General features: G+C 56.6%; 1 protein-coding gene across 1 annotated transcript in view; it reads left to right on the plus strand.

The window, feature by feature from the left end:
* Window positions 1–4,943, plus strand: part of KIAA1755 — a gene marked incomplete at both ends in the record, with an annotated part of 53,415 nt that extends 48,472 nt beyond the window's left edge. The window contains 3 exons of the mRNA XM_080716512.1: window positions 164–286; window positions 1,073–1,294; window positions 4,245–4,943. Coding sequence (XP_080572638.1) covers window positions 164–286; window positions 1,073–1,294; window positions 4,245–4,943 — 1,044 coding nt within the window. The remainder of the gene's footprint in view (window positions 1–163; window positions 287–1,072; window positions 1,295–4,244) is intronic.
* Window positions 4,944–11,258: the final 6,315 nt, after the last annotated feature.

The following is an 11,258-nucleotide window of genomic DNA, read 5'->3' on the forward strand; positions in this document are numbered from 1 at the left end:
AGGGAGTCCCCTCCACTCAGGTGTTTGCGGAACACGACCACAGGATCAGAGGGCTCAGTCCAAGTTGGGGACTGAGGAAGGAAGGCCCGAGCCTCCCAGGAAGCTGGGGAGCTGCCTCGGGACCCTGGCTGGGGCCCCTCACATCCAGAACCACGTTCCACAGGTCAGCGACTGGATGGAGCAGGAAGGAAGCCGGTGTCTGCAAGTGCTTGCCCCCAAGGACGGGAGCCTGGAGGCGGTGGAGGCAGCCCACGCAGCGTTCGAGGACTTTTTCCTGCAGGCTGCGGTGCGTCCCACAGGTGGAGAGGGCCCTAGGCAAGGAGATAGAGGCAGGGAACTTCCAAAGTGCTGAGGATGCCTTCCCAGGCCAAGGCCCAAGAGCGCCCAGAACCCCAGAGCATCCCCAGAGCATCCTCTACATGCAGATTCCAGGGTCTTGGCCCAGATGAAGCTGCTGGGTATTTTTGTGTTTTGTTTTTGGTACCAGGGATTGAGTGTAGGGACATGCTACCTTTGAGTTATACCCCAGCCACCACTCCCCTTTCTTTTCTTTTTGGAACAGAATTTTGTTACATTGCCGAGGGCCTCGCTGAGTTGCTGAGGCTGGCCTTTAACCTCTGACCTTCCTGGCTTAGCCTCCCCGGTACTGGGATCGCAGCGTGCACCGCCATGTCTGGCCGGGAGGACACGCGCTGAGCCGGAGACACGGGGCGCTTCAGCTTGTCACAGGAGCTTTCAAGCCTGTGGAGGATGCGGGTTGGGGGACAAACAGGGAAATGACAGAAGGTGTGGGGGCGCAGAGGAGAAGCCCGTGACCCAGACTTTGGGGCTGGAGAGTTTTCCAAGAAGGAATTGAGGCAGAGGCTGAGCCTGGAGCATCTGAAGCCGGTCACTACCCCAGCTTGATAAACTCTTACTGTGGGGTGGGTGCTACTGGACTCCTGTTCCAAGGAGAAACCTATACCAAGGGAAACCGAGGCTCAGGAAGCTTTGTAGCCGGGCAGCAGGAGGCCCTGGTCTCTGGGAGGGGCGCTGGGTGGGGTCCGAGTGGACGGCTCGTCTCCCTGCTCAGGCGCAGTACCGCCGAGGCCTCGAGCTGTCCAAGCAGGCGGCCCAGCTGGGAGCTACAGCCGGAGGGGCCGGCGAGGCTGGAGAGATGGGGTCCCCGGAGCTGGCGGCTTTCGCCTCCACCCAGCGGGCCTTCCAGGCCAAGCTGACCCACTTCTACATGGCGGCCGAGCGGCAGCGCACAGACCTGGAGACGCTGCTCCAGCTGCACCGCTTCTGCAAGAAGGTGAGCCCTGTGGCCCCCCCGCAGGCCTCCCTGCGGCCAGCTCGGGGCACGGTGGGAACAGGGATGGCCCCGACGCTGCGCTGGGCTCTGTGGAGGGGAAGAGGCAGGCTGGGGCAGATGTGTCCATGCTACATAGCATCCCCTGAATCATTTTCCGGAGGAGGAAGGGGTGACAGGTTCCCTTACCCAGGCCTGCACAGCGGCGACGAAGATGGTGAGGTTCTCAGGAAGGTGGCCCACATTAGCGTGAGTGCGTTGCGCCATGGCTCACCTGTGGGCGAGGGGCCCCACACCGCTCCCCTCTCATGGGAGGAAACTGAGGCTCAGGCAGGGAAGCGACTTGCTCCAGGTCCCGGGGTCAACAGGATGTGATGTAAGGGTCCCACTGCTCCTCAATGCGCATAGGCCAACCTCTCGCCTTTATAATGGGGAAACTGAGGCCCACAGGCAACAGAGGAGCCACCTGGGAGAGCTGGGACCCAGCTGGGACAGGAAGCCATGTGGTTCTGAGTGCCCTCGGCTGCCCCTTGAACTTGCCCCTGGAGACCTACCATGGTCAGCCCGGCCCAGCACGCAGGGGCAGAGAACACAGCGTGCCTCGGGGCAGCGTGCGGAGCCAGGGTCAACTCTCTTGCCCGGAGCCTGGGAAGACAGGGCCCTCTCTGTCTCCTTGGGGCAGTGGGCAAGGCAGGCAGATGTTGGCAGGGGCAGGGAGGGGTCACCCCACAGCTGCCCAGGGCCAGAGAGGATCTGGGACTCAGGGTCAGGGCTGCCTCTGCCTATGGGGCTGGTGGCCTCCACAGCAGTCCATGGCCCTGACCCTCATCGTTCTTAAGTCTGGCCCCCAGCTGGCCATTTCACACCTTATTTTATTATCAAACCAACCCCCCACTAGTGTCATGGCCCATTTCTTTTTCCCCTTTCTTTTTTTCTTTCTTTCTTTCTTTCTTTCTTTTTTTGGTGGTACTGGGGTTCCTGGAAACCCTTCTACCTCCAGGCTACACTCCCAGACCCATTTTATATTTTTTATTTGGAAACAGGGTCTATTAAGCCAGTGAGGCTGGCTTTGAACCAGCGCAATCCTCCTGTCTCCGCCTCCCAAGCGCGGGGATTACAAGCATGCGCCACCACGCCCGGCATCACGGCCCATTTCACCCACGAGGAACCAGAGAGGTCCAGTAACCCACCCAGGGTCACACAGCTGGCCGCGAGGCCGACTGAGCCTCGAATCCAGAGCATCCGGCTCTGGTACCCACCTTTCCAGGCAGCAAGCTAATTAGATGCAGTGCACGTGACTCCCAGCACAGCACCATTACTAGCGCATTATCATGAGGGTGGGTGCCTTCAAGATTGAGGGCATCTGGAAGCTTCTTCCCTTGCTTGCTGATTTCTGCCCACAGCAGCCCTGGTGGACTTCCTGGATGAGCTGTGCGTGCTGTTGCAGCCGCCGGGAGTTCTTCCCTGGGCAGCCGCTTCTTGTCTTTCTTCTGCGCTCAGCTCAGAGGGCCCTGCTCGCTGCAGCCGGTCCTACCCACGCTGCCCCCAGCTCCTTTTCTGATGTCACTTGCTTCGTGGCTCCCTGGTGCCCTTGTGATGGGAACCGCTCCTGCAGCTCGCCACATCACCCAGGCGGGTGCTCCCTGCGGGGACCAGGCCCAAGCAGGCTGCTCACAGGGGGTTGTGCACTCAGCCCTGGGGAGGGGGGGAGAAGAGGACACGTGTGAGAAGGTGGCATCTGCCCCAGGCTGCAGGGGGCACCGTGGGAGGTGGCAGGTCCACTTTGAGTCCCGCCCTGGGGGCTCTGCTGTGTGCTCTGGGCTGGGAGCCCTTCCTCTCTGGTCCTGATTTTCATCCGCAGCAAGGGACCAGGCAAGATGGGTTTTGAGTTGTCGTCCACGCTTCTCCTGCTTGGCTGGAAATGCTAAGTCCCAGACAGACAGACAGACAGACAGGATGGCCCCATGCTAGGCTCGGCCCCAAGTGGGGCGCATGCATGCAGGCTTTGGTACTAAACAATAATAAGAGGATCGTGTCGCTAAGGGAGATTTATGGAGCCCTTTCCTGGCCATGAGCTCCCTGTGCTGCCGCGACTATGAAGCCATTTATCTAAAGACAAGTTCCCTTAATCTGCGGGAAGATGGTCTCCGCAGAGAAAACGTCTGAGCCGTCCCCACGGCCTGGCGGCTCACTGTCTCACTCTAAATTAATGGAGGGAGAGATTAGGTTTTTCATGAGCTGCTGGGGATGCACTGGCTTGTTTGCAGCTGCAGACATTTTGTGCGGGAATCGGGGACGGACACAAGCCAGGCAGAGGCCCAGCTGCGGTGTGGGCCAGGGCCGGCCGGCTGACCCTCATGCCCTGCACTTCACTTCTCTGCAGTGAAGCTGAGTGGAGCGCTCTGTAGGAGGCAAGATGGACCCGAGTTGGAATCCCAGCTCCTCCCGGCCTTGCCATGTGACCTGGGGAAGTCATTTCACTTCTCTGAGCCTAGGTTTCCTCCTCTGTAAAATGGGCTGCATACATGCTCATACATGCAGGTGATTATACATGCGGCTCATACATCCCTCTCTGGCCTGTAGGTTATTAAAAGGGTTCAGAATAAAAAATAAAATAGGGCTAGGGGTATAGCTGGGAGGTAGAATGGCCCTGGGTTCAATCCCCAGTACCACCACCAAAAGAAGAAAAGAAAGAGAGAAAGAAAGAAGAAAAGAGGGAGGGAGAGAGAGAGAGAGAGGTTCCAAAGAACCCAGAGGCGCTGGCAGCTCTACCCAGGCGGCAGGTGGGTGTAGCCCCAGGAGGGAAGGGAAGTCGTGATGGTCAGTGGAGAATCACCACCACGCCGAGGCTGCCCTGCGTTTCCTGGGTTCATGCTAACGCACGCCAGCCATACTTATCCCCAAGCCCCTCCCTGACCTCACGGAGGCCCTCCTCCACCTCTTCTTCCCTCAGATGACCTGGTTTCACATGGACTGCCAAGACCTGATGACCCAGCTCAGGCTGGGCAAGGCCCAAAGGGCCAGTCCCGGGGACCAGCGCCGCCTCCACCGCTACCTGCAGAGGCTGGTGTCCGAGTTCCCGGAGGAGAAGCTCCTGGCCATGGGCCGGCAGGTGGCCTCCCTGAGCCGGGCGGGCTTGGGCCAGGGCCTGTGGGAGGAGGCCCAGGCAAGACACGAGGAGATCCAGAGCCTCCTGAGGAAGGCGCTGGCCCCCGGCCCGTGCCCGGTGGCTCTTGCCGCCCAGTCGCCACACCTGGAACTTAGAGGGCCAGCTCGCGGGAGCCAGGGGCAGAACGGCAGAGTCACTCCCAAGGGGAGTCGGGACCCGCCCCTCCAAGAGCCTCCGGGGGCACGGCCTACTAAATCCTCCTGGCCTCCTGGTGCTGCCGATGGGGGACAGAACAGAAACATCCAGGCAGGACCTCCGCCCCGGACAGCTGGCCAGGCCGCAGCAGCTGGCGAGGACACAGGCCCGCGTGGGCTCCCTGCGCCCGCCTCAGAGCGGTTTCTGGCCACTCTCTTCTCCTGGCAGCGGACCCCCAGGCAGAGCCAGGCCCCCCGCCCCACAGCGGGCAGCTTCTCCTCAGAGGGGACAGACTCACAGACATCCCTAGAGGACTCGCCCCAGACCAGCCCGCCTGCGTCGCTCTAGTTGGGAGCCGTGGCTATGGAGCAGTGAGCTTATGTTTTGCTCACACCGGGAGGCAGAGAGTCTTGACCCTGATCCCAGCTAGAAACTCTGGGAAGATACTGTGCCAACACCTGCAGAAGCAGGAGGGTCAGGATGCAGACTCAGTATACGGCACAGACTGGGGGACTCCCGGCCCACTCTGGAAGGCCTGAGGGTACCGCCCGCCAAGGCCTCTTGCTTAAGCAGCCCCAAGGGCCACGTGGAGTCCAGGAGGCTCCCAATCACACGCGTTCTAGACACAGGGGTGGGAAAGTGGGCATGGCCTCCTATCTTAGTCTCCCAAGGAAAGCACCTTGGAACAAGAACTGGTGTGTGTGTGTGTGTGTGTGTGTGTGTGTGTGTGTGTGTGTGTGATCCCAAGAACCCCTGCTGGGCAGGAAGGGAGGGGCTGCTGGGAAGGGAATGAAGGCCATATTGTCCAGCAAATTCCCACGTGGGCCACTGGGACCTGGTACTGCTGGGGACCTCAGGAAAGCAGGATGGAACTCTCTAGAGCACCCTCCAGGCTGCGCACCGAGGAGAGAGGGAGTGGCTCCCAGGAGCTGGCCCTGGAGGACTGGGGCGAGGCCAGCCCCCTTTCCTGGGCAGAGGGAGTCGGCTGGAGCGAGGCCGGCTGTGCGCATGCTCCAAGTCCATGGCTCCTCTGAGGGGTGGTCGCCCTGCAAATGTTCCAGGAACCCCTCAGGCTTGCGCTTGCATTTCAGAGAGGACCTCTCTGCCTTCCTCGCCTCCTCACAGTGTCTCAGGCTCAATGTCTCCCGCGCCCACCCAGGCCCCCACCTCCCTTTCAGCGGAGGCTCTTCTGTCCAATGTCATTAGGTGTCTGTGGGGGTCATCTTCACCCAGCAGACGATGGGGGCAACGGGAAGAGGCCTCATCTCTGGCAGGGAATCTAGAAGATTCTGTGCCTTTCACGTAGCCAGAGTAATGCCTCCTTTGAGAATCACAAAACTGAAAGCTTTTGCCCCATCTCTGAATTAGCCTGCATTACCAAGCTGGTCTCCTGGCAGCTCAGCCTGGATTTTCCTGGCTCCAAGAAGGAGGTGGGACACATCCTCCCACTAATGAGGCGGTGGAAAGGGGCGGCGGCCGCCAGGAGCAGCCCTGGGAGGACAAGTGGAGGTTCTCCGAGTTAAATCAGCAAAGAGTCACACACTCAGGGCCCCAGTAGCCTATGGACCCTTCAACTGACTCTGGGTTTCTCCAAGGGTGGCCTGGAGCCTGCCTGCTTCAGAACCGTGAGTGGAAAGGCTCCTAAAGCAGCTTCCTCGGGGACCCCACTCCCAGACGCCATCCCAGAAAACTAAAATCAGCCGCGTTTGCCACCTGCTTGGGCATTTGCCATGCCGTTCAGTGAGGTGGGCGTATCCTAGCCCATTTTGTGCTGTCAAAGAATACCACAGCCAGGGCATATCTATAATCCTAGTGCTTGGGAGGCTGAGACCCGAGGATCACAGGTTTGAGTCCAGCCTGAGATCCTGTTTTTCAAAATAAAAAATAAAAAGGACTGGGAATGTAGCTTGGTAGCTCAGAGGTAGACTGTTCCTGGGTTCAATCCCCCAGTACAAACAAAGACAAAAACAAAACCCACAGGATGAAAAACGCGCAGCTCTCTGCTTCCCGGCCACCCTCGGCCCCGCGGCTATCCCCTGCCACGCCCTTTCACCATGACGTTTCTGCCCCGGAGCCAGCCAACCATGGACTGAACCTCTGAAAACACAAGCCAAGTAAATCTTCCCTCCTCTAAAAAACAAAGAAACAAGAAATTTAAAAGCAGTAGCAGTTTGCGGGTTGATGGGTGTGGAGACTGGAAAGTCCAGACTGATGGGCTGCATCTGGTGGGGGTCTTCCTGCGACCTCAAAGGTGTCACATTGTGAGAAAGGTGGGAGGGGCTAAACTCATCCTTTACAATTAGACACTCCTGTATTAATCCCTCCGTGAGGACCTGGTCACCTCTTAAAGGTCTCACCTCTCAACACTGTTGCGTTGGGAAGGGGTAGGTGGGTAAATTTCCAACATATGAGCTTTCAGGGCACATGCAAACCACAGCAGGGGTGCTGCTGGGAAACACTTGGGGCCAGGGCCGGAGCCAGCCCACACTGCAAGCTCTGATTCTTGTTTTCCACTTCCTCACCTTGCATGTGGTCAGGCCTGAGGATGCGTGAGGCGTTTGATCAGACCATCTCCATCCATGCCCGTTGCCTCAGAGGGGAGTTGAAGGCTCTTAAAATGTTGTTGCCATAGCAACAGCATCCAGCCTGTGGGGACCACAGGCAAGGAGCCAGGGAACCTGGGGTGTGAAGATGGATGCTGACTTCTGAGAGACCATAGCTACTGCTAGAGATGAAGGGGCCGGAGGGCTGATGAATGATCCGAAAGTTTTGGGATGAGAGGGATCCCCATGGTCACCTTGTACATCCCTCTGTCTCCAAAAAGAACTACATCCCAATAACCTATCTACTCAGGGGAGAATGGAATACAGAAATAAAATATGAGTGAATAATGGGGCGTTGTGGTGCATGTCTACAATTCCAATACTTGGGAAGCTGAGACAGGAGGATTACGGGTTCCAGGCCAGCCTTAGGACCTTAGCTAGACCCTCAGCAACCTACGAAGACCCTGTTTCAAGATTAAAAATGAAAAGGGCTGGGGACATACCTGGGAGGTTGGACACCCCTGGATTCAATCCCTATTACCACACAAAAACATGAATAAATAACAATATGTAAAATTATGAATAAAAATAAGAGTCCTAGCTTTGTGCTAAGCCTTATTTATTTATGTATTTAGTCACTGGGGATTGAACCCAGAAGTGTCCTACCTCTGAGCAATACCCTCAGCCCTACTTTATTTTTAATTTTGAAACACTAGGTTGCTGAGGGCCTCGTTAAGTGGCCGAGACTGCCCACAAACCCACGATCCTCCTGTCTCAGCCTCCCAAGTCCTGGGATTACAGGCATGGGCCACCACACCTGGGTATGTGCTAAGCCCTTCTAAAGCTTTATGGGGCTTGTTGAGTGCTTTGCAAAAGCCCCATGAAGCTGGTACTGATTTCACCTCATTTTCCCAAGGAGGACACTGAGCGTCTGAGTGACTGACTGGAAGGGGCCTCACACAGTGTCAGGGAGGGCAGAGCTGGACTTGATACCACAGCAACGCCTTGGCCCATCTTCAGGTTTGCTGAGCCTCACTGACCATGCATTTGTACCTCGGCAGCCCAGTGCCTCGTGCCCAGGGGCCCTGGTTGGGCAAAATGGTCAGTAACAGAGATGCTGAAGCGAACTGGCCAAGATCCCGCCGGGCTCCACCGCTCACAAGCGCGCGTCCCTGGCCAGGTGACGTCACCTCTCTTTGACTTGTTTTCTTCAATTGTAGAATGAAAACAGTAAGACCTCAGAGACTTGTTGTGAGTCTTAAATAAGTTAGTCTGGAAACCCCTCAGAAACATAATAAATGCTCATTAAACAGCCCCTCGGGTTACACTTTGGCACCAGCCCTGCCAGCCCCTGTGTTAATTAACCGTTAAGTCAAGGAAGATATCTCTCCAGAGGCTCCCAATAAACTCCCCTGCTGATTTCCAGAGTTTTCCACGCAGTTCTGTGAATTCCTCGATTCATTTTCTGAATCCCCCCGTTGTCTTGCAAAGGCCGCGGGGGCCTAATTTATTGGCTTTGGGGGTGTGGCAGGAAGAGTCCCCCTCCCCTCCGGGAAATTCCCCAGCAGTGACCACATAGCTTTGAATCTGCAAAGCCAAAGCCTCAGCCCCCTCGCCCCCAGAGGCCGCACTGGGGAGGAGGAACCACAGCTCCCTCCCCATTGGACTGTTTAGCAAAGTCTGCAGCCCGCTCGGGTGGGAAGAAGATGGATGGGACGAGGAACCCAAGTCTACTCTGATGGCTGGAGGACCTGCAGTGCTAGAAACCCTTTTTCAAGCTTAAGGTCCTGCTTCCCCCTCTCTGTGTAACGACTGACCATTCATCCAGGCACCCAGGATGGAAATCTACACGTTGTCCTCTTGGGAGGCAAGAGACCCTTGGAGGACCATGGCTTGGGAGGCAGGAGTGTCAGGTGACAGCCTGGGCCAGCCCGCGCAGGGTTGCTCCCCCTTTCTGGTGGCCACTTTCCCCATGTGTCTCGTTGGGGGGGTGGCATTGGATGGGTAAAGGAATCAGAGAGGCCAGCCTTTAAATCCAGCCTTAACAGCCTAGTGCCCCTGAGTCTCCCCGCCCGTCCAACAGGTTTGTCCAGCCTGCTGGGTCACAGTAACAAAATCCGATCCCTGAGCTCCACACCAGGCCATTTTCTCTCATGGAGGACAGTGGTCTTGAGAAGTAAAGCTTGTAAAGTAGGCTGGTCATCGCCTAGGCCAGAAGTAGAATGGAGCCCAAACAGAAGTCCAGGCACTGTGCAGTATATAGAGTACTTTCTTGTTGGGGGAAGGGGTGCCGGGGATTGAAATCAGGGGCGTAGTACCTCTGGGCTACACCCCACCCCATTTATTTACTTTGAAACAGGGTCTTGCTAAGTGGCTGAGGTTGGTCTTGAACCTGTAGATTCTCCTGTCTCCATCTCCTAAGTACTAGGGTTATAGGCATGTGCCATTGTGCCCAGCTTTACAAAGCACTTTTTTTTTTTTAATCCATCCATTTCCTCATCTGATATGTACCTCAACTCTGAAGAGCACAGCAGTCATATCTAGGCTGTTCCCATCTTCTAGATGGGAAGATTGAAGCCCAGGGGGATATTACTGGCCCAAGAACACACAGCCAAGAAAGGGGCCGAGAAGGGGGAACCTTGGCCCTGGCCCTGGTTCTGCTCCGTGCCTGGTCCGGGGGGGCAGGTGGACCTCCACCCTGCGTGCGTCGTCCCTCTGAGGTGGGCACCCCACACCCTCGTGCCTGCTACTTACCCATTCCAGATCCAGACGGGACAGCTGGCCGGGGTCAGGGTACAGTCTGCCCTCCTGCAACAGAGCTGCTCTGTTCTCCAGGGGCGTCGACTGGCTTCCAGCCCAGGACAAACACGTCTTGCCTGAAGCCCCACCCTTAGCTGAAAAATAGCTCCAGAAAGCCAGAGCCTATGCAAGCCCCTGGGGAGTGAGTGCCTAGCGGGGCAGCAGGACTCCCAGGGTCCATTCCCCAAGGGCTAGGGCACAGTAGGGGCCTCCAGGTGGGGGCTCCAGGTAGAGAACCCCTAAGCTCCTCACTTTCCCCTCTGTGGAATGGGGGTGTGACATTGGGCTACGATGAAGAGTATACATTTAGTCTCTATTTCTGGTTCCTGGTTCTAAGCTCCTAAGACTGTCTCGTGTATGTTAATGAGATGGCTGGTGGCGGGGGTGGGGGGGGACCCTAGATAGCCTCAGGATGGGGTTGATCACTAGCAAGGCCAAGCATGATTAGAGGACGGGAACTTTCAAGCAGGATTGTATAAAGAGGCCTCCAGAGGAAGCCCAAGGGGACTGGGTTCTGAGAGCTTCCAGACACATGGAGATGCTGGGGTGGTGTACCCGGAGGACATGGGGCTCGCCGCCCTTCCCCATACACCTAGCTCTGAGCATATCTCTCCTTCTGGCTGTTCATCTGTGTCCTTTACAATAACCCAGTGCTTCCCCAAATTCTGTGAGCTGTCCTAGTATTAAGAGAACCCAAAGAGGGAGAAGTGGGACCTCAATTTGTAGCTAGTTAGTCAAAAACACAGGTCACCAACCTACAATTATGACCGCCATCTGATGTGGGGGCAGTCTTGCGGGGCTGAGCTCTTAACTTGTCTCTAACCCCAGGTAGATACTGTCAAATTGAATTAGAAGACACCAAATTGATGTTCACCAGAGAACTGCTTGGTGTATGGTTTAGACGTTGAAAAGTTCTGTGTCGCATGGCTGTGGAAGGGAGTAGGAAAAAATGGCTTGTTTTTATTTCTTTGGAGAGCGTCTTGGGCCAGCCCCAGTGTGGCAAGTTGGCGCTGTTTTGCATGTGGAGATCTTGACCTGCCTTCCCAGTCCTGCTTCCCTCTCTGTGTAATGACTGACCATTCATTCAGGCATCCAGGATGGAAGTCTCCATGTTGTCCTGGAGCCTCCCCATGTCCCCTGAGCCTGCCATGAAAATAAAGGGAAAAACACCATGAAAAGATCATTGAAAGAGCCTTTCAAAATGGTACCAGGAGGCCATCGCAGAGGGACGCACACACGACTGCGGCTGTTGGCAGAAACGTGAACTCTGGACTGACAGTGGCTGCCAGAACAGGTAATTACATTGTGCCCAGAGACTCAG

The sequence above is a fragment of the Muscardinus avellanarius genome (genome assembly GCF_963383645.1).
Source record: "Muscardinus avellanarius genome assembly, chromosome: 19".
Taxonomy (NCBI): domain Eukaryota; kingdom Metazoa; phylum Chordata; class Mammalia; order Rodentia; family Gliridae; genus Muscardinus; species Muscardinus avellanarius.